General features: G+C 41.3%; 1 protein-coding gene across 1 annotated transcript; it reads left to right on the plus strand.

Annotated features, from left to right (window-relative positions):
* The first annotated feature begins 1412 nt into the window (after window positions 1-1412).
* Window positions 1413-23181, plus strand: clstn3 (calsyntenin 3). Its single transcript, XM_062421763.1, has 18 exons — window positions 1413-1525; window positions 4957-5079; window positions 6653-6863; window positions 7632-7840; window positions 8979-9128; window positions 9449-9634; window positions 9725-10012; window positions 10458-10570; window positions 11114-11273; window positions 12177-12236; window positions 12481-12629; window positions 14506-14654; window positions 17571-17797; window positions 17985-18146; window positions 18728-18873; window positions 19104-19239; window positions 22595-22779; window positions 22882-23181. Exons 1-18 carry the CDS (start codon window positions 1459-1461, stop codon window positions 23029-23031), a joined length of 2871 nt encoding a protein of 956 aa, XP_062277747.1. The 5' UTR covers window positions 1413-1458; the 3' UTR covers window positions 23032-23181.
* Window positions 23182-24232: the final 1051 nt, after the last annotated feature.

Below are 24232 nucleotides of genomic sequence, written 5' to 3' on the forward strand. Positions count from 1 at the left end.
AATGGAGGGCGGACAAGTCTGTCACTAGTGAAGCAGGCCCAGGGTTGAAAAACTAAGACGACCAGAGGAATTGCTGTATTGGAGTCTGAGTCACTCTCAATGTGCGTTCAACAGCAAAAAACAGCCAGAGCAGCAGTCTGGTGCCGCGCTGGTGGGGGCCGGAGAGAGAGGGAGAAGGACGCAGTGTGGGCGGGTTAAGAAACGCCGAGAGGGAGGGGACGCAAGAGTAATATTCCCACCGATTTTTCTCTCCTCTCCTCTGCTCCGTACAACCGACAAAACAAGGGCATCGGTCTCCTCCTCTTCCTCAGCATCTCCCCACCGAGTGTCACACCAGGCCCTGAAAGACACCCTGTCATTTCTTGAGCTTCTGTTTTAAAAAAAGAAAAAGATCATCTGCACTGTCCCCTCTTACCTGGAGGTTTGGGTCTGTTTTCAGCTTGCAGGGGGGATTGCCGAGCCGACCGGCAGGGGCGTGAGAGGCGGATGCTGCGAGCGTAGAGGCTGGGTACCAACCAGGAGCATCACCGCACTCGCCAAGGTAATGTCAAATCGGCACGGTTTATCTCCTCCAGCATTAACCTTCATATCTGCGACATTTTCCCTCTCCTGACTCTTAAGGTCGGAGTATAGCCACAGGCAGTCATGGAGCCCAAGCTGGTAATGTGTGTCAATACCAGCCTGTAATGTAAATCTGCTGATTACTGTCGCATAGCATGTTTCTGATCCTGGATGTGTGTGTGTTTGACCACCAGAGCAACCTGTGAGCATGTGAATTCTCATGTTATAGCCTGTATTTTTCTCCCCCCTTACATTTTGATTTAATCCTCTATATGTTGTCCTGTAGCTTATCAAGGACTGCAGCAGTAGAAAAAATGTGGATGCTTGTTATGTCAATGAGAGCTGTAAACCCTCAAGGACTCATTTTTCAGTTTGTGGCCACTGCCACAAGACAGCAGCAGCCCCCCCCCCCAACACACCACAATTATAACACCCACACAGCCACATTCAAAACATATTCTAGTGACACACACGGACACACGACCAGGTATGTGCATGCTCCATAGGCTCTCCAACTGCAAGCGTGTCAGTCAGATTTTGAGGAAAGCCAGAATATAGCATTATGGAGGAACACGATTACAATTCTGGATTATTGGTTCATTCATTCTGTATTAACACACACCTTTAGTTCATTACATGGGGGCTTATACTACCTGAGATCAAAGGTTACATACATGATACTCGTGATTTTTTTTTCCTTGCACAAATGCAGCTATAAAAACCTCTGTGCACCATCTGACAGGCCTGATCTGTCTGTCTCTCTCTTTCTCTCTGTCTTCTTTTTTACTGTACCTGTCTATTCCAGTGCTGATCAGTTGTTGATGCATGTACTGTATTCCTCCTCCTCCTCACCCCACCCTGTTGCCCCACTACCTTTCCTTGCCTTTCCTCCCTCAGATGGACAGAATGAATTTTCTCTCCTTCCTCTTCCTTTGCTTGACTTCAGTTGCCACTGGCAACAAAGGTCAGTTCCTCATCCTTTTGACTGTTAATTTTGAAGTGTTGAGATAATGGTTTACATCGCCATGGGAGCAGGCAGACCTGAGCCATGGTTGTTTTGCCAACACTCCTGATGACTTGATTGATATGTGTAATAGTTACAATACACTGCATCATATAGCTTCCTCATTACCTTAACAGTGCATTTGATGTAGGGCTGGGCAATATATCGATATATTGATATCATGATATGACACTAGATGTTGTCTTAGATTTTGCATATTGTAATATCGGGATATGGCATATGTTTAGTCTTTTCCTGGTTTTAAAGGCTGCATTATAGTAAAGTGAGACTGCTGTATCTGTTTGCCATAACCCATTTAGTCATTATATCCACGTTACTCATGGTTAATTATCAAAAATTAATTTAAATTTTGTGAAAATACCCATAGCTATCCTCACAATACATTTATATCGAAGTATTTGGTCAAAGATATCATGTTATTTGATTTTGTCCATATCGCCAAGCCCTAATTTGATGTGCATTTTGTGTTTTAGTGGTGATGACCCAACGTGCATGTGCTTGTTTTGTTGTGTGTGCTGTGACACTGAGAAGATGATAAACCTGCTTCTTCCGCCACAGCAGATTTATCATCTTTGATAACCAAGACTCTGATTCAACATCATTGTTCGAATGATTATCATGCTGGGGGAACGAAACAGACAGCGGAGGAAGGAGGCAGAGAGGAGTGATGCAGGCAAGACGTGGAGATTGAAGGAGAGATGGAGTGTCAGAGAAACACAGCGAGGGGGGAGAGAGAGACTGGGGAGATGGTAGGAGAGACAGAGGGGAAGGAGCAGTGACAGGAGAGGACGTGGCCAAAAAAGACGCAGACCGATAAGGAGGAGGGATGTGGAAGAGGAGGAGGTTGTGAGGGAATGAGGATGGAGAGGTGGTACGTGAGATCAGGTGACACCAGGGAAAAGGAAAAGTGAGGGATATCGGAGCGTTTGTGTGTGTGAGGGAGGGAGGCAGACAGACGAGGAGGGGTAGATGAGTGTTGTGGCGAGATAGAGTGACACAGAGAGGAGGAGTGCCAGGGGAGGCAGAGAGAGATGGAACGGGATCCTTCTCAATCTGTAATCCCGGATGTAATCCACAGGCCTGATGATCAGATTAATGTTATATAGCAGCGGAGGAGGGGAGAGAGAGAGATGGAGGGGGGGGGGGGGGGGGGGGAGATCAGCTGAGGGGACAGAGGTCAGGAGATAAATGACCAAAAAAGAGACATGGCAGGGGACTGTGGAGATAGAGGAGGAGGAAACACTGTCAGGCAGGACCTTGAGAAGAGAGGATCAATATCTTTGATCACGACTGGGTATAGAGCCAAAAAACTTTTTTGGTACTCACCAAACAGAGAATCAAAAACTGTCCAGCATTAAAAATGTGGTCAGTTTTGCATTATTTATTGTTTACTTATTGTTATTTGATCTGATACTTATTTGAAATCATTATTTGCCAATTTTTCGTAAAAAAATCATGTTGGAAGAAGTCTTAAGACTCTTGATTCTTTGTTATTGTAGATTAATGTGCTGATTATTTTCTTGATAAATGTATTAATTGCGTGGTCTTTAAAATGTCAGACATTTAAAAAGCTTTTTGTTTGATCAAAAGTCCAAAACCCAAAGCTACTCAGTTTATTATCTAATGATACAAAAAAACAAATCAGCTAATCTTCACAGATGTGATCCTGCAACTAGCAGGTGTTGGAACATTTTTGCTTGAAAATTATGATCAATTATCGAATTAATTTCCACTCTAAAAGAAGCAACACCTCAATGTAAAAATAATACATTACAAGTAAACGTCCTGCATTCAAAATTTAACTTTAAGTACAAGTATTATCAGCAAACTTAGCTTTAAGTACTCATAAAGCAGCAGTTCTATATTTATTGTATATAATTAGATTAATATTATTGATGCATTACAAAGGAAGCATCATTTCAGTGTTGTAGCTAGTTGAGGTGGGGCTAACTTTGACAACCTATAAGCTGTCATATAAATTTCAATTAAATACATTTCAGTAATAAGTATAGAGCTCCAGCGAGTAGTCGATTGACAGAAAATTCATCATCAGCTATTTTCATAATCGGATAATTGTTTTAGTCCTTTTTTAAGCAGGAATGCTAAAATGTTCACTGGTTTCAGCTTCTTGAATCTGAGGATTTGAAATGTTCTAAGTTACTAATTCTAAGAAATTATAACGTATAGCCTTTTTCGGTATTTTCTGATATTTTAAAGAAAGGTGAGAAAATAATTGGCAGATTAGTTGATCATGAAAAAAGGTTAGTTGCTGCTCTAAAGAAGTGGAAGTCGTAGTATGAAGTGGTATAAAATGGAGATACTCAAGTAAAGCACCTCTAGCTCAAATGTCTACTTTAGTGTAGGTCTTAAGTAAATATTTCCACTACTGAGAAAAAACATATTTATAATCGACATTTAAGTATCAGAAAAAAAATGTCACTGTCAAAACTCAGATATCGTATCAAAGCTACAATCATAAAATTTCAAATGATACCCGGACCCGTCTTTGAAGAGAGAGAAGTTTGATCAGATTGAGAACCAGCAGCATTTTCCTCTCCTGAGTCTTCTCTCACAGATAAGACGGCAGAATTAGTTCCAGTTTGATTTTCTGGAAAATTCACTGTGAAGACAACAAAGCAACTGCTTAAACACAAGTCTTGTGCTTCTGTCTGATTTCAAACCCGGTATCTCCAGCATTTAAAGATTGAGCACAACAGAGGGGAGGCTCTCTTTGCTGGAGTGTAAAATCGTCATCCTTCTGGCTCATTAACTTGGCCTTTGATCATTGAGCACAGAACATTCGGCACATGGATGAATAATTAATTTGCAATTAAAGGTTAAATTCACAGTAAACCTCAGGCATTTGATTTTGACTCAGCTGTTTTGTTTTGTTTTTTTTAAATACATTACCGTGGAGCTCCTGTGGCAGGCTAGTTTATCTGATTGATACGAGCAATATACCTCTCTGTGTGTGATAAGGGGAAATCTGACTGGTTTTAATTATGCTGCCAACCAGGAAGGTGTGCAGAGTGGCGCTTGACATGAACAAGAGAGGGAGGAAAGAAAGGAAGAAAGAGGGGAAATCTGTGAGGGTCTGAATGTGATTAAGCAGTGTCTTTGTAGCCACACACACACACACACACACACACACACACACACACACACACACACACACACACACACACACACACACACACACACACACACACACACACACACACACACACACATATACATTGTGTATTTTTCCATTCGTGCACACTCTCATCATGCCCTTGCCCATAATGGAGTGTTAAAAATAGGCACGTTTGTTCCTTCTAATTGCTCCATTTAACCCAAAGCCTCCTCGGTCTCTTCTCTGTGCCGTTCAGCCAATAAGCACAAGCCATGGATCGAGACAGAGTACCAGGGGATTGTTATGGAGAACGACAACACCGTGCTGCTCAATCCCCCACTCTTTGCCCTGGACAAAGATGCTCCACTACACTACGCCGGTAACACCAACAGCACTAAACAACATGGAGTAATATAGGATGAAAAGCCAAAAATGCCCTGAAATATTTGAACTACTCTGTATTTGCTCGAACATCCTCAGAACTGGCAACTATGAAAAATAGGTCAAATCAGCTGCTGGCCAAATTGAAAATCATCTATCCTTGATTTTCCAGGCAGTAATGATGCTGCAGCTGTGTAACCAATCAGAGGATGTGGTTTATTTACATCCGTTTAGTTGCTTGGACTTTAATAGTAAACTTGATTTTTTTCAGAGAGAGAGGGAGAGGAGTTTGCAGCTATCGGCCTGCTGTCATTGCCAGCCATATTTCCCAATAGAGAGTCTAAATATTAAAGGCATTGTATTCAGTCACAGGGTCCACTATTTTTAGACCATCATAGTGTAATTCAACCTGTCATTGCTCAAGCAGTCAGCAGCTACTCTGCTCTGCAGTTTGCTGAAGTGAGGCTATCGGGTTTGCACTCAGGGTCCTGGAAATAACCAAGTTCAGTCAAATTATAACAGATCAAATAATATTTCTTCGGGTCGCCCTGAAATTTATTGAGCTAATGTCAAGAAGGAAAAGTAAATCGGATGTTTGAGCAGAACCTTCCTACCTTCACCTTATGTTAGTCAGGGTGGATCAGATGCTATTCTAAGGGATTCATTTTGAGTCTCAACTGCATAAATTTCTATAGTTCTATAATTTCTAGATGTCTGCCTCCTCTGATATTCTCATATAGGGCCTAAAACCTACTGAATCTTACAATAAAATGTCACAATTAGTTAAACAATAACAGATGTTATGATAAATATTTGTATATATTTTTCAAACATACATCAGTGTCTCAAACTGATTCACTTATGTTTGTCCTAATCAATACAATATGACTATGTAAAGATTGTAGACGTGTACTGAACTGTGGGTTAATTGATTGGATTAATTTCTAGTCATATTAAAATAACAGAAATAAGGACCAAAGTGACAGGGCTCAGACTACTAAATTCAGAAATGCATGTTCATTAAAAATATCTTTTAGTAGAGATTTAAAGGAAGTCACTGAGGTAACAAGACACATTTTAACAGGCATCTCCTTTAGTTTTAAGTCTATGGATTGGTAGCAGAGTATAGTTGCAGGATCTGGGGTTAGGGGCTGGTACATAGGGCCAAAAAAGCTGACAAATGTATACTGGAGTCAGATAGTAGAGTGCTTTAAAAGTTAAACCCAAAGAAATCTATTCTAAAATCAACTTGAAGTCATTTAATGGAAGGTAAATTGGGGGTCATGTTGTATCTTGCTTATTTTGCGATTAAAAGTCTGTTTGCATCATTCTGTATTATAGTATAAAAAGTGAGAGTTCTGGGGAAATTATAGTTTGAATAATTTTCTTCAAGTCAGAGAGGGATGAATCCCATTGTTGAAACAGCACTTAGCTGATGAAGAATTATAGTAGTATATGAGATATAGACGAATATAGACAATCTAATTTAACTAAACCTTAAAAATGAACCTAGAATGAACCTAGAATTCATAATATAACTGCCTTTATGTCTGTCTCCCTCCCTCTTTCAGGTGAGATTTGTGGTTTCCGGGTGCATAATGGCCCCTCAGGTTCAGGTTCAGTCCAGTTTGAAGCAGTGGTTCTGGACCGCTCCACTGGCGAGGGTCTGGTCCGGTCCAAGGAGCCTCTGGACTGCGAGAGCCAGCGGGAGCACAGCTTCACCATCCAGGCCTACGACTGTGGAGAGGGGCCCGATGGAGTCAACAGCAAGAAATCCCACAAGTTAGTCCACTCTCCTCCTCTTCCTCTTTATTGAAACAGAACATGTTTTGGTAACTCTTTATTTTACAGGTCCTTTAATTTCATATCAGTTTCCTGGTTTTGGGGGTAATCTGCAGATATTTAGTGGTTACTAAGTGTTAAATTGGTTTAGTTGGTAATCACCAACTCATTATATTCTTCAACAGACACTTAATTTGTATGTCAAACTGTATATTAGCATATATAAAAGCTATAATCAGTGAATTTCTATCTACTACCAAATTACATAACTTCAAAGAAATGTCCGAAGAATTAACACACAGCAGATAATTTTATAAAATTACTGAAAAAACATGCTAATATATTGTTTGACACACAAAACAACACACTGAAAACTAATTATTTTATGTCTGTTAAAGAACTGTCATGAGTCTAATTTATTAAGAATTTCATACATATTAACAAATATTTATGAACCAAAGTAAATGGAGTGGGTACTTCACGACTAACCAACTAAACACTTTAATATAATTTGTTCCAAATTGCACCACCCTTCCTGTCAAATGTCTTAAACATTAACTGTTAAATACCTGCAAATAACCCAGAATATTTCAGAATATATTGGTATTAAATTAAAGGAACTCTAAAGTAAAGTGTTAGCACTATTTTATGTTTTTACCCATAATTAGAGTCACTATCTGAAGCTGTAAAGCCGTACTGCTTCCTGTTGTTGCAAAAATCCATCTCTTCCTCTCCTCCTTGTGTCTCGCGTCCCACTCTGTCCCTCAGGGCCACCGTGCACGTACGAGTGAACGACGTCAATGAGTTCTCCCCTGTGTTTGTCGAGCGTCGCTACGAGGCTTCGGTCCCAGAGGGGCGTCTGTTTGACCGAATTGTGCGCGCTGAGGCCCTTGATGCCGACTGTTCCCCGCAGTACAGCCAGATTTGCTTCTATGACATCATCACTCCCAATGTGCCCTTCGCTATTGATAACGACGGTAAGATATAGTTTATTCTGCAGTAAATCAAAGACTGTTGGACTCAGAGAGACCTATACATTTTTGTCATTCTCTGCTACCAGTCACCACATTATTTTTCTTCTTTGCTGTCTGCACAGTCTGTTCTGAGTGGCCTTGGCTGCAAGTAAAATCACTAAATCCAATATTCAATTCAGCAATCAACTCCTGATCTATGGATGTCCTCAATACATGAAAAACACACATTAGACACTGCTGAGATATTGATGCCTGCATAGTCACGGAGTGAGAAGAATAGCAGGTGCTTAATTCCTCTCACAGGTAGATACTAAAAGATGTTAAAATAGACTTTGTGTGGGCAGACTATTGTTCTCTCTCTGCATAAACACTGCAGCAGCTGTTCGGTTTTATATAGCATCCTTTAGTGTAGGTTGTCCAAGTTCTTCTATTAAATCTATTGACTACTCGTGAGGGATCAATTATGGACATTTAGTAATATGACACAGCAGCTGAGGAGCACCAAAGGACCCTGTTTTAGTCTGACTCTGCAGAATTCGTCCATGACTTGGAGGGTTTTGAAGAGTATGAGCAGTTCCTTTCATTTTTGGGTCAGACTGGTACGGCAGCACAGAGACCTTTTGTCCCAACCATGTTCAGATGCTGTGGGCTCGTCTATTGTCGATTCTCTCTTTTTTCCCTTTACTTTGTCTTTTTTTCTGGTTACTAGCACTGTTGCTCTTTCATCCCTCTGTTTTTCCGCTCACCACTATTTCAGCGTCTTATTTCTTTACCTCTTGTTTGTCAGCTGGCATGCTGAGTGCTGTCAGCCCATCGCACTATTTGCTGTTGCCTTTATCTCAGACATCAGGAATACCCTTCAATTTTCGTTCAGTTCTGTGTTATTTATCTTGCGCATTTTTTCATTTTCGCTTTCTATTCCTGACTATTGTGCACTATACAGGATAATGGTTCTGATAATGTGTATGTGTGGGGTTGGAAGAGGTTTATCAATGAGTGCTTATTCGTGCCACGCTTTCAATTACGCAATCGTGTTGATGACTAAACCCTCTATTTCTGTTTCCTTTTTATTCTTTGTTTCATTATTTCTCATCCTTTCTTTTCTGTCTGCCTCTCCCTTTCTCCGCTCTCTGTCTCCTAGGAAACATTAAGAACACTGAGCCGTTGGATTCAAAGCGTCAGCGTGTTCACACCTTCTGGGTGACCGCTTTTGACTGCGGAAAGAACCGTGCTCAAGCTGATGCCCAGGTTGTTGTCACTGTCAAGCCGTCCTGCAAACCCGGCTGGATCGGTAATCAATGCCACAGATTGTTCTGTTTCTGTTTCTGATTATCATCCTGGAATAAATGTCGTGAGACTGTAAAGATGTTTTTTAGTTGTATCTGTTGCTTTTTGGATGAAACTCTCACTGAGTTGGAATTTATGTGGGTTGGTGCTTTGATGAGTCACATAAGCATGTTTATATCAAGTTCTGAGATTTAAAGAGGTGGTGCTGAAGCTAAGTTATATGAGGGGAAAGTAATTAAACTGTGATAATGTATTTATAGAATCATACATTTATTCAGTTCTCCTGCAGCATGAGCTTATTTGACAAACTGGTATTGTTTTCAGGATGGACCAAGCGTGTAGAGTACACACCTGGGTCAGGCAGCATCCCCCTGTTCCCCAGCTTGCATTTGGAAACCTGTGAAGAGACCGTGTGGAACATCCAGGCCACCGTAGAGCTCCAGACCGGCCACATCGGGAAGGGCTGCGACAGAGACAGCTACTCTGACAGATCTGTGCGACGACTATGTGGTGGGTCTAGTTTTCTACCTGAAAACATGCGACCAATCAGGGGGAATGTTCGGTTATACTGATATATTTTCTCTCTCCTGCTTTCTTCAGGTGCTGTGAGGGGTGAAGTGGACCTCCTCCCACCTCCATCGCCTGCAGCCAACTGGACCTCTGCGCTGCCTACGCTCCCCTCCTCCGACTCCTCTCTGGTTTTCTCCTTCAACGGCTCAAACCACGTTGCTGTGGTGCCTGACTCGGTTGTGTCAGCATTATCTGGCGACCATTTCACCCTCCAGTTGTGGATGCGAAGAGGGGGCGCCAACATTCAGCCTGCGACCACTCAGACCAGAGGAAATCATAAGGAAGAAGAGACGATCGTGTGCAGCACTGTTAAGAACGGTGTGTTAAACGGTCTATCTTTGAATTCAATTTATGATATTGTGGGTTTATAGCATTTCAAGGCATTTTTCAAAGTGTCCATTTTTGGGAAGAAAAGACACACCTCAGACCTCTATCCCTCGGGAGGGTACAATCTCTGATTGTCAGAGCTGCAGGGAAAATCACTGCCGGCGAAATGTTTATAGCTTCAACAACAACTATCAAGGTGCTCTTGAAAGACGCTCTTGGGCTGCTGTCCACCTACCTGTTCCACTTGAGCAGTTTCAGCGCATCTTCCCTCGATAAACAGTGGCAATAAAGTCTGCAAGTATATATCAGAGTAAATACTTGAATTGCAGAGAAAGAGAAAGGTTAAACCATCCATAATAAAGTCATTGTGCATTTTTAATTTGGTTACTCCATGAAGAAATGCCTTGACCAATTATTTTCTGTGTCTGTTCTACAGATGACTCCTTCTCCCACTACTCTCTGTCCGTCCATGGCTGCCGCCTTTCTCTCTTCTACTGGCCCGACGTCTCAGCCGCACGGCCCGTCAAGTTCTTGTGGAAACTGGAGCAGGTACTGGGGGAGCGGCACACAGCCGGGCTTTGATCTTCTCACATACACTATTCTATTGTATTTGTACCTTGAGATGAAACTGAAATGGAGAGAATGCATGAGGTATGTCTAAGGTTAATGTTGATGCATGCACCAGAATACATGAATAAGAGAGGAAAATGCTTCCAAGTGAGGGGGGGGGGGGGGGGGGGGGGGGGGGTCAGAGGTGTGAACGGGGCATGTTTTGACTGGAGCTACTGAGCCCAGACAGATTGAAGTTGCGTGGATTAAGGCTTATACAGAGAAGATTTGTGAAATCCCCCTGTCTGAACCACGATATCTTATTACCCTCGTATTTCTTTCCTGTTCCTTTGTCGTTATAATTCCCTTTTTTCTTTTTTGTATTCCTCCCGTTTGCACACCATCCATAGAGCAAAAGCCAAAACACACAGGAATTTAAACAGGTTAAATATTCACAAACCTGGAAATGTCACCCATGTGAGACAGGTCAACTGTTTACTTTGTGCTGGCTCACGTCGACTCCACCTTATCTCTTCCCAACAGGTGTGTGACAGTGAGTGGCATCATCTTTCACTCAGTGTCCAGTTCCCCTCAGTGACCCTGTATGTCGATGGTGTGACCTTCGACCCCGCGCTCATCCATGACAATGGAGCCATCCCCAACCCTGCCCCCCACCAGAGGATGTACATCGGTGCTTGCTGGGGTAAGACACTAAAACTTATCCTACTAAATGCTGGCAGAGGTATGGTGAATCCACAACTGACATATATTTTATTCTTGCCTAATGATCGACTTTGACAGAAATGTGTGCAAGCGGAGACAGAGGAATCCTGAATTTTATTTTATTTTTTTGCATAAATGCTATGAGCAGCAATTGTGCAGTTTTGCATTCCTCTGCCACTGAACTGTCATAAAAATCACACATCTCAGCCGTGAGCCGAAGATAGCAGGCTGCCATTTCTGGCATAAGCACCGGCAAGTTACGAACCCTCGTAAAGCATCTCAAGACAATCTGCCCAGACGTTTTTTTCGTTGCATCATTCATTCTCCCATTTCACTCACATGAAATGATTTGGTTGCATTTTGTCTTTGAGGGCTAATAATATAACTGACTTATCAATTATTCAGCACAGCAGAACAACACGAGGACGAGACAGCTATCAGCCAGTTAAACCCGCACCACCAATGAAAATCGGAAACTGGCTGCCAATTAAAGCACACACACACACACACACACACACACACACACACACACACACACACACACACACACACACACACACACACACACACACACACACACACACACACACACACAGTCTTACAGTCTCATCAACAGTGGAAGTCACTCTGTTGCCTGAGTGGCAGCAGCTGCTGCTAGATAATGAGGAGACGGTACATCTCTGAATGTCACCTACTTTTTTTTTATTGGTTGCGTTTTCTCCTTCATGCCTGATGGTGTTATTTTTTTCCTGTCAAATGCCAGCACCCTCAGTCATCCTTGCAATTTCTTTTCTTATATTAGTACTTCTAGGTATCTTTCTCACTGCCTCACTGTTTTCTCTTTTTTTGCGTTCCCTTCTGCCCCCAATTGGTTTCCCTGCAGAGCCAGAAGAGAAGCAGAAGGAGATACTGAACAACACCATCCCAGAGGGTAAAGACTCAGGTGACCTCCTTGTTTTCACACTGTTGTGTGCCTGTCTGTGTCAGCTTGAGGGTGTGCAGACACTGTCTTGCTGTGTCATTGTTAGTGTATTTTATAGATATTTTATACATATATATATATTTTATGTATGTATGTATATATATATATATATAGAGAGAGAGAGAGAGGGAGATATGCATATTAGCAGGTGTATTGGCTGTTAATATACAGTAAATGTTCATACTGGACTGTCTCTGCTCTTTAGTGAAATATGTGGGTGGTTACCATGGCCTGTTGTCGGGGGTGACGGTGCGTCCTGGCAGCGTGGAGCCTCACAGTGTGGTGGAGTGTCTATATGCCTGCAGAGAAGGGCTGGACTTTGGAGACCTGGAGACTCTGGGCTCTGGCATGAAGGTAAAGCTTCAGAGATCTGTAATAAACCACTTTACAAAAAGAGACAGCTTATGTCTGAAGTTAACTTGTGTTTTAGATATATACATTTAATCAGGATATCCAATGGTTCCAATCTGTGAAATTTACACAGATCAGAATGTCTTTAATATTCACAATTAAAGACCCACCTACATACAACAATACAAAGCTACCACCAATCACGTACTAACCATACAGACACACAAGAGGCAAGGCAAATTCTCAGCACTGTGAATGTTAAGAAGGCTGCGGGGCCTGATTAAATTCCAGGAGTGCTCAGAGAGGTGTTTACTAACATTATCAACCAGTCCCTGTCCCAGGCTACTGCACCTGCCTGTTTAAAATCAGCCATAATCATACCAGAGCCCAAACAAACCAGCACCACCTGTCTGAATTAATATAGACCAGTAGCACTCACACCCATCATAGCAAAGTGCTTTTAAAGACTACATCAAATCCTCCCTTTCCCAAACCCTGGAGCAGCACCAGCACGCCTAAACAGATCCACAGAGGATACCATCACCACAGCGCCTCACAATGCACTGAAGTGGACATATGAGACAATGCTCTTTATAGACTACAGCGCTGCATTCAACACTATAGTCCTCAGCAAGTTGGTCACCAAACTGCTTGACCTCAGTAACTTTATGTGCATGTACATCAAGGACTTCCTGTTCAAACCCCCCCTTCGGTCTTTACCTCTCCCCAAGCAGCATTGCAACACAAGGCTTCATACCCACTCACACACCCGCAAACACGAAACAATACATTTACAGGTGACACAACAGTGGTGGGACTGATGTCAAACAAGGATGAGACAGCCTACGGAGACAAAGTCTTCAAACTATACTTCAGGAGCCACTGGGAGGACATCAAAGGAGAAAAAGTGAAGAGGGTTTCTAGCTTCTCACATGGACAATCAACTCTACTGCTCTGGTCAGAAATGCTCTACAGTAGCTCTACTTTCTAAAGATATTTAGGAAAACCAACCAGTCCATAAAGCTGCTTGTGAACTTCTTCCACTGCTCTACAGCGAGTGCCATGACAGGCTGTATAACAGTATGGTTTGCTAATCGTTCAGCAGCAGACAACAAAGTAGAGAGTCATAAACACTGCCCAGAAAATAATTGGACTCCCCCTGTCCTCAGTGGAGGACACCCCTCTGCAGAGCCAGCAGTGTGTGTGTGTGTGTGTGTGTGTGTGTGTGTGTGTGTGTGTGTGTGTGTGTGTGTGTGTGTGTGTGTGTGTGTGTGTGTGTGTGTGTGTGTGTGTGTGTGTGTGTGTGTGTGTGTGTGTGTGTGTGTGTGTTAAATAGACTTTTTCAGGAGCTGCACAGCAAGTGTCGTTGCACGCTGTGATCATATTCTATTCTGTTCAGATAAATAAATTACCATGAAAACAAAACATACACAACAACCAGCTTTCGTCTCAGTCTCAGTCTTTAACATTGACTGCAAATTCATGAGCTTTTGTTTCCTATCCATACATTTAAATCACAGTTTTTCCCAAATTGTGGGTGTGCATATTATGTACTTTACAGAGGGAATGATAGCATTTACTTTGTCTTTCACATATTTAATTTGTGTCCACCCCCTTGTTTAACCTGTGTACACACATATATTTCTGGATCTAGTGTGTGTAATCTGGAAATAAACTGTTGTTGTTGAGTTTCTTACCTCCTCTAGTGGTAGTTTAGATGATCAGATCCATATGAATTTATAGCAATAACTTTTTTTTAATCTATGTGTCTACGTGTTAGGTTAAAAAAAACTGTGTTCTGATTCTTGGTAACTTGAAGTCTTTTTCATATAAAATTAATATGACACGAGATGTTCAAACTTGTCCTTTGACCCTGCAGGTTCATGTGAACCCCAGTCAGTCAGTGTTAGTGCTGGAGGGAGACGACATTGAAAGCTTTAACCGTGCAGTGCAGCAGGTCACCTACAGAAACTCACTACGCTTTGCCACCCCCGGAGTGCGGCCCCTCAAACTCACTACCTCGCTCAGGTACTAAACACACACACACACACACACACACACACACACACACACACACACACACACACACACACACACACACAAACAAATAGAAATGGCTCTTCACCTTTCTGCATGGATTTCAATAACCTTGCAAATCAGAATTCAATCATATTAAAGGCAGCAACTCTAATTTCACCACCAATCAAAGTCTAGATGGGCCAGAGAGGAACGCAAATGCAAAACTACAATCATAGGGATGCCTCAATATTCACAGCGAACTTTCCTTGCTAAGTAATTCATATGTCCTTTGATTGAAAACAACACATCTGAGTGTTTTCCTAAAGTGATTCTGTGTAATGCAGAAAACTGACTGAGGCAGTAGGAGATGAGGCAGGCTGCGGGAAAGTGGCTTCACCATTATGTAAATTACAACCCTGGAATGCTTTGTACTTCACAAATGATACATCAGCCGCTTGCTAACAGTTTAGCGAATATCTGAGAGTCGAATTTTCCTCCAGCAGTCTGTCGCTGTTGGGATCAAGTGTCCCACTGTGGAGTTGTGCTGCAGCCTCCTCCTTTGACATTGAACTCATCAAACATGGACCTTGCCTCTGCTGCGATAAGGACTGCTGTTGCATGGAAGAGACGATTATATAGAGAATATGTCGAGGCAAGAGATAACGAGGAATATCTTATCTCTTTGTTCATTCAGCCACCGAGTAACTTTAGCTTTACCGGAGTAAACTGCAGGTCCCAAAGTCATTCTGCCTGGTTTTACATTAACTGAGATTGTGTCAGTGGTTGTTCATTTTTAGCCAAGACAGATACGTATAGTGCCATTTATATCTGTCATACTGATCTTTTCACTCAACCTATTCATATTAGCATGTTCTTTTTTTCTTTTCTTTTTTAAAAACAAATTAACATGTTTCTAACTGTGAAAAACAATTCAAATTTCCAGCAAATTGTGCCATTATGGCTAATTTTTGCCTTTGCCATTGTGTCAGATGTGTCCAGCACAATCCTGCACAGCTCCTGAACAATCCCTGAAAGCTATCCCACATTGTTTCAGTGCGCATCACTCTGAATCACCTGGCTGTGAAATAAAAAAGCACACAAACTCTGCTCGGCTCAGTGCTCAGCCATGCTTAACAACCGCAAACTGGCTCTCTGGCTTTAGCAGTCACTTTTAGCTGATGAAATATTAATTTACCTTGGGTACAGTCCAGTGCATATAGAGGGTATATTGTGTATTCATATTTATATTACACTGAAACCACGTGCCTGCAGATAAAGCAGGACTCGTCAAACTCTCAGCATGTGCAGATATTCTTATTACCGTCTTAAGGGGTTGTTGTGCTTTTGTCGTATGTTTAAGATTAGAATGATTTTTAGGCCATGAGTTGGTGCAGGAGTTTTTTTTCTCCTCTGTCTGTTTTTAAGATCCCAGTGATTCAACGTCATGGGCAGATTTTTTTTCTTGGTTCCAACTCAAGTGTACCACAGTTGTTGTTTTTTTTCCTTCAGTGTGTTTTATTGCGTGTGTGAAGATTAGACTGATTTGAGGCCAGGAGTTACCCAGATGGCTGAACAGCAGGCCCTTCTGGAGAGGCCGATAGAAGCAGCTGCTCACTCTGATAGCGGAAATGTAACACACACACTAACGCACACTCTGCTTAATCCCCTTTAGGATACGATGCTGAATTATACTGCAGATGAATAAATATGTAAGCAGCCTGTCATCAATCTGATTTGCTCTCTCATTCTGGCACGAAAATTTAATTTGTAACAGCGGAGCTAGTGTGGTCTGACATTTGTTATTTTCAGTGTCACAACGGACCAATGTTTACCACGGTCACGGTAGAATTAGGGAGCTATATTGAGAAAACACTGCATTGGATTTAGACCTTTTTCACCAACTTTACTTACATCACTCGGTTTGTTGTTGCTTTGAGACTTTGAGCTAAGTGCTAACGTCAACATACTAACATGTTCACAGTGACAAAACATGATGATATTTAGCAGCTATAATGTCCACCATGTTACTGTCTTTGTTTAAGGTGTTACTATGCTAATATTTACTAATTAGCACCCTCAAAACCAACCTGTTCAAAAAGGCCTTTGATCTCCAATAACTCTCATCCCCAGAAATCATTCCTCTTATTATTTCTCAGTTTTTGTATTATGATTTTATGTTTGCCTGCTATGTAAAGCGTCCTTTGGTTTTATGAAAGTGGCTATATGAATGTAAGTTATAATTATTAGTATTAGTATACAACTTAAGTTAGATGTGGAAACTTTATGGAAATGGAAATTATGGAAACCTCCAGTCCACATACACAGCAAATTACATTTAATGAGAAGTGGGAGAAGTCTTGAGTCCAGCAGTTAAACTTTAGAAATAAAATATAATTGCATATGCATAGATTCTTGAATTTTTAATGAGGGCAAAGGAGTAGATGACATTTTAAGCATTTTAATGTGGTAATTTTAGTTCTTTATTAAAAACCCTCATCAGACACACATTCAGAGTTTCAGAGCAGAGTATTTTTATCTTAATACACTTTTTTAGGGGGTTCATTTTGAGGAGGGCATGACATGACACGTGTGCAAAAAATGTCAGTTCATCTAATCGTTGTTGAGACATTTCACTCAATACCACAAATGTGAATCTCATGTTGGCACTAAAGGAAAAGTCAGAGGGTCACTAAACTCAGCAGGCTTCATCTTCTGGGAACCATGAATGTCTGTATAAAATTCTACTGTATTTCATCCAATTGTTGCAGAGATATTCAGTCTGGACCAAAGTTGTGAACAGACTGACAAACAAGTTTCAGGGGCATACACCGCCGAAGAGCTGAATTACTAACTAATGAAATTCTTGATCTCTTTTTATCTGTCTGTCCTGCTCTGACACACACACACTTCCTTCCACCCCGCCAGATGTTTCAACGAGGAGAGCTGCCTGTCCCTCAAGCAGCTGGAGGGCTACCTGGTGGTCCTCCAGCCTGACGCTCCTCAGATCTCTCTGTCTGGAGTCGGCCCCCATCTGGCTCGTCCTGCCCCTGAGTTCGAGGGCCCACGTGGCGTCCCACTTTTCCCAGAGCTCCGGATCGTCTGTTCACTGTCTCATGCTGTCAACACGGCTGCTCAGGGGATGGAGGGTGGAGGTGAGTCAGACCCCTGATCGATGGGCTGATTTAAGAATATTAACAGATTTCTCAAATGTATTCAGACATAACCCAGACTTAAGTGGAAATTAGGTCATTCAAGAAGAGGCCATCTATGGCCAATTAGTTTCTTAAATGGACTTAATAACGTTGTAATTTGACTCCTGCCCTGTCTGTCGGCTCATAGCTCTAATGTCCGACGCCGTGGCTCACACTCTGGACGGCTGTGAGGTTCAACCTCTGGGAGAGGAGCTAAACCCAGAGAGGGAGGAGCTTCTAGTCGACATGGATGTTGTGCGAGAGAGGGGCCTGGAAATCATCAATACCACTGCATATATTGCCATCACAGGTACTGCTGTGCATAAAGACTTAATTCACCTTTTAAAGTGATGTTTTTTTAATGGTGTCACAGGTTTAAGACAAACATTGTAAAACAGCACAAAATAGTCAGAGTATCTCAATTAAGTAGTCTGTTTTTGTGTCTCACTTTTTAAAACCCATGAAGCATTTTTCTGTGTTTATTCTTGTTTAGTAAGAGCTTTAACAGCCAAAAGCTCAGCTAATCTGCTTTTTGAGGACAGTGTAGGTGTGATAAACAGTTAAACAGAATTGATCAAAACTGCTGGCAGCAGAAGGAAATAAACCCACATTTCTATTAAATGTAGCTTATTAACACATAAATATGTGACATCATCTGCCCACTTGAAAACTGTGAGAGAAGCAAAGAAAAGTACAGAAAATCTCAGATTTTGTGTTTGTTCAAGATGAGACTCTATATCACTCAGTTCTTCAGTATGACAGATTCACAATGACCTAAAAAGAAAAAGTATTTTACTTATTGTCAGTAAGTGGATACAGACAAATTATCTCTCTACAGGCATCGTCTCAGTATTGACTCCCTGTCTTTGATTTGTTCTGTGCTCCCTCCAGGTGCTGAATCCATCTCTGTATACGAGGACGTCCTCCGCTCAGTCCGCTACCGGCTGGCTAAAGGCTCAGCCCGCTTCGAAAGGCGGTTCCGCTTGTCCTGCTCTGAGATGAATGGCAGATACACCAGCAATGAGTTGACTCTGGAGGTGAAAACAAACATCACTTACATAACACCTGTGATACTGACACAAAGATAAAATCTTTTAGATGTTCATTCTTGACCTTTAGGAACAGGATATGTAAGAATGGACCTTACTACTCGTAAAGTGTGAATAAAGCAACGAGAGTTGCAGATAAAGGTGTTGTGATGTACCAACACTGTACAGTCATTAAGTCAGTGATGTAATTCTTTCTTCTGTATGTCTCCTCCCTGCAGGTGAACTTCCTCCACTCTCTAGACAGCCTGTATCACCCGTCCCACCTGCTGGCCTCCCAGCAGCAGTTTCTACATCCATCACATCACTCTGGGGAGCTGAGTGGACACACCTTACCCAATCCGCACCGCAACTCAGGTGACAATTCCCTCCCACCAGCTTTGTCTGTCCTGTTCGTGTACATCTCACCTTTCCAGAACAGATTTCACAAAATGCTTTACAATTAAAGACAAAACCAATACATGAAATATGGACACAATATCAAAGTGATGAATAGTAGTAATTAGAATAAACAGGGGCAAGTCTACACAGGTGGGTTTTGAGCTGCTTTTTAAGGGTGTCCATGGATTTCAGAGTTTTAAAGTTTGGGAGCCTCATCCTCAAAGGCAGAGTCTCTTCTAGTTTTACATCTGGAGCAAGGCACAACCAACGAGCCCTGATCAAGACCTCAGAGACCTACTGGTGATGTAAGCCTGCAGTCATTCTCTAATTAGGTGCCTAACTGTGCAGAGTGCTAAAAGTAATCAAGAGTCTTGATTTGGATTCTGAATTTTGATAGGGAGTTGGTATGAAGAACTGTGTGTGCAGGATGTGCCAGTGTAACTAATAATTGTGTCTCCTACACCTCTTCTATGTCAGTGGAAAAAACTTAAATGTGACATGATTTTCAGGTCCAATCATGACGCCCACACACTGCAAATGTTAGAATTTCAATCTGCTTTTAAAGAGATGGTTAGTTTTGAGAAAAATTATATTTTTCTGAGTGAGCAAACTTTTAAGCAGAACTTCTAATTAACTCACATTCAGTTATCAGGTCGTACTTTTAAACTTAATGCAAAAGCCAATATGAACAACCATGAGGATAATTACTTACTTACCCTCTCTTATCCTCACTCTGTCCCAGTCTCGTTTGTTCCTACTGAAGACGTACATCCTTACAAATGGGTCACAGTACATTTCTGACTGATTTCTGAGCTAAAAAATTGGGCACATTTTTCATTTAAAAAAAAAAAAAAAAGGGTTATGCAAAAAGGAGTAAATACTACATTTGTTGGGGACTATTTTAAATGGATTAATACATGAAGGTGAGTATTTATGTCAGCAGGAGAGTGAATGTTGGATTGATTCAAAATAAACTGCAGTATTTATTGTAATGACAGCAAGTCCTTACAAGCAAATCTGTCCTTCTTTTATAGAAATAAGGTACGTATTGCCCAGAATTGCAGAAAGCAAACTGTTCAGTCAACCTTTTTTATCTGTTATGGACCATGACGATGTGATTTATGTACACTGTGCTGCCTCTACTCTTAAACTTCTCGGTGCAGTCAATCATTCTGCCCTCAGGTTCATAACTGCAGATGGCTTTAAAACGCATTTCATACTATACGAGAAAATTGGTTGGCAGTCATTTGCAGCGAGAAGAGATCGGCACTGCAATCTATTTATTTGCAAAGCACTTCTTGGCAAACTTCCTGAGTATCTCAGACATCTTTTTAACTATAGATCATTTTCACACTTAACTAGGTCCCAAGACTATTTAGTCCTCGAAATTCATCATGTTAGTACTAAGATTGGGAAACTGGCTTTTAAATACTTTGCTCTACATAAGTGGAACAATCTGCAGGCACTTGTAAAATTAGACAAGCTAATCCCTTTTAATCAATTTAAATCTCCTTTGACTGACATAGAGAAGTGTGAATGCATGTTTTTTCTTTTATTTCATGTTGCCCCTCATGTTGATATCTTTAGCCTGTTGGTTGTATAATATGTTAATGTAAATTCTAAGTTTTATGTACTTTTAATGTCTTTATTTGTACTGTAATCAGGGTGTGGTGGCTCTCAGTGGCCCTCCCTATAATAATAACAATACATTATGAGGATACAGATGATTGTTGTTGGTCAAATACAATCTTCTTAAGAGGTTTACTGAGAAAAGGAAGATTTGAGATAGGCCTTTAATTAGAAAGGTCACTAATGTCAGATCAGGCTTCTTAAGTGGAGGTTTTACTAAAGCTGTTTTAAAAGCAGAAGAGAAAGTACCTGATCGCAGAGACCTGTTAATTATTCCTGTTGTTTCGTTAAGGAGGCTGGATTTAAACAGTTTGTTAGGAATGGGGTCTAGTGCACACGTGGAAGACTTCATTTAGTTGGTAGTGAGACCAATTTCATCATCTGCTGTCATAACAAAGGATTTTATGGTAGGAAGAGGCTCATCCACCCGTAGATCCCAAAAAGAGTTAGTGTATCATTATAACAAATACTGATACTAACAGTTTCAATACTTTCTTTTTTTTTTAAAAAGATGCAAATTCCTGACATTTAAGAACTGAGGCTTGATCATTTAATCTGAAAACCTCAGGTGAGTTCAAATGAGTGTTGATCGTGGAGAAGAGGATTTTGGGGTTATATTTGTTTTCAGAAATGATCCTTGAGGAATTGGCTTTAGTATTTATTTTCTGACAGCAGTGTTGTAAATGCTCATGTGAAACTTTAACACTTAAACTTAAAGTGGATGTTTAATTTACTTTTCCTGTATTGTCTCTTTGGGACGGTTTCTTTTTAGCTAACAAATAGCAGCAGTTTTCAGAGATTATTTGTCAGCTACTTGTCTTTTTCTAATTCTTAGAGGAGCAACAGTGTCAAAAGAAGACCTCAATGCATTATTAGAACTATGAATTAGATCATGAACTGAGCAAGAGTTGGAGGGAGGAAAAGTATTCATTATATCTAAAAACATAATCGTAGCATTGTCATCAAGGACTTACACACTGCTTTGATTCAGACATAGTGGCATTAACCCCCTCATCCCCCAGAAATAATCAGACATGGGAACATCTGTGATATCGGACATATCTATTTTGATACCTGTTGTAATGACTAAATCTAATGCACTCTTATGGTTGTGGGTGGCCCTCTTTACATGTTGCTCAAAACCAAGACCGACCAGAACATCTAAAAACTCCAAAGCCTTTGAATCAGCAGCGTCATTGAAATGAAAGTTACACTCACTAAATTAATAATGAATAATCCTGTCATAACCAGGAAGAACAATCGACATAAATTCAGAAAACTCAGATAAGAAGTTGTTGTTCTCAGGGGATCGATACATGATCACAGTTAAAATAGACTGCTGAGCTTTGATAACCAAAGCTAAGCTTTCGAAGCTTAAAATGTCTCCAAAACAACATTTGGAGCAAGTGAAGTAATTAGAGGAGAAACTTGCAACTCCTCCTCCTCTTTTATCTTGTCTGCATGAGTGCAGGAAACTATAATTTGGAGGAGATGATTCTAATAAAATGGTAAAGCCAGTCGCGGAAAGCCAACATCCAGCTAAGAATAAAAAACTGTGGCTGAGAGATAAAATCATTACTATAAAAACTCTTAACTTGAGAACGAACTTATATTTAAAGTGCTATAATTTCCAGGCTTACATACCTCCTTTAAATCTGGCTTGTTTTATTACACACAATCATCTCTCTGTGTTTTTTAACAGTTGTGCCAGGAGCAGCCACCGTCATCATCATGGTGTGTGTGGGTTTCCTGGTTGTTATGGTGATACTCGGCGTTTTCCGAATTCGCTCAATCCATCGCCGTGGGGAAGGTGCCAGGGGTGGAGCGAAGGAGGGTGGCAGCCAATGGGACGATTCTGCCCTCACCATCATTGTCAACCCAATGGAGGTAAAAAACAAATCCCCTGCAATGATTTTGGTTAATGTTATATTAAAAATGAATCACCTGTTGAGCCACCTGTTTCATCTGCACACCTTTACTTTCCCGCAGTCCTATGAGTCTCGTATGGGCATCTCTGCTGACACAGAGGGAGAAGGGGAGGAAGATGAAGAGGTAGCAGAGTCACCTGACGATGCGAGTGACGACCAGCGAATCATCATCAAGAAGGAGGGGAGAGATGGCAACGCCCGTCGCTATTGAGCCACATGTATCTCTGCACCACTTCTCATGGAAACCACAAACCGGCTTACCAGTCACACACTCCAACACTTTTATTATCAACGACTGCTGACACCACTAGTATAAGGAATGTATGCTTACAAACACGATGCACAACACGTTCACTGTAATACTCTGACACTCAACGCCATATGTGACCTATAACCAACAACGGGCAGTTGTTCTCCACTTAAATGTTCGATGGCACAATGTATACAGTTAATGTAATTCAACCGCCTGAGCAAACTCCACCAAAATTGTATGTGGTGCACCAGTTCTAAATCACAAGATGGTAATGTGTCTGTATAGTGTAATACTGGGTGAATGAGACTGCTTTGTTTAAAAACTAAAAACTAAAAAAAAGAGATTGTATTCTATCTTTTGTTATCGAACACAGAATGAAATCCTCGCAGAATGAAAACTGGAACAATCTTCAACATACTGGCCTTGAACAGATCTGTAGGCAAAGACACAAGCCTCGATCTGGACATGTCTCCTACCCCCCTTATTAGACTGACTCAAGAAGTCTGTGCACAAGCTCTTTCCTCCCTCGTCGCATCACCTCTCTCGACACATTCCTCGACCACTTTTAATCTGCAGAGTGAAGACAGTGAGGTCAGACATTACGGTCACCCTCTAATTCATGTAAAAAAAAAAAGAAAGATTAAAAACACACATGCTGGCAGACATTTTTATTTTGGTATTGTGACTAGTTTAGTGCTTCAGCATTTTATGTGTGGCTAATGATAAGAATTAAAGACTATCAACCATAAACCTCAATTTAACGCAAATCGGTACGTCAGCAATACTCTAAGGAAACAGAGTAAAAGCCTCTAGGGGTTGAGCCCATGCTACGTCAATGTGGTTCTGGTTCAAACTGGGGTCTTTGATCTTTGCAAAGATGCAGCTTGTGCCGCCAAATAACAAAGTGTCTACAGTAAAACTGGTGTCACATGACCTCTGACCCCATCTCACAGTGACCGCTGGAATGTCTCCAAATGACTCTCACTGCACTGTTTCACTCACTGCACACCACTCTTACAATAACTGCAAGACAAACACATGCATACACACAAAAACACACACCATAACGCTACCCCTGCTGTTTCCAGAATGTCAGCTCAGCTTGGGCAGTTTTGATTGTATTGATTGTAATGAATTTTATGTACATACAATGATGAAT

This window comes from Scomber scombrus, chromosome 7, assembly GCF_963691925.1.
Source record: "Scomber scombrus chromosome 7, fScoSco1.1, whole genome shotgun sequence".
In the NCBI taxonomy this organism is placed as follows: Eukaryota; Metazoa; Chordata; class Actinopteri; order Scombriformes; family Scombridae; genus Scomber; species Scomber scombrus.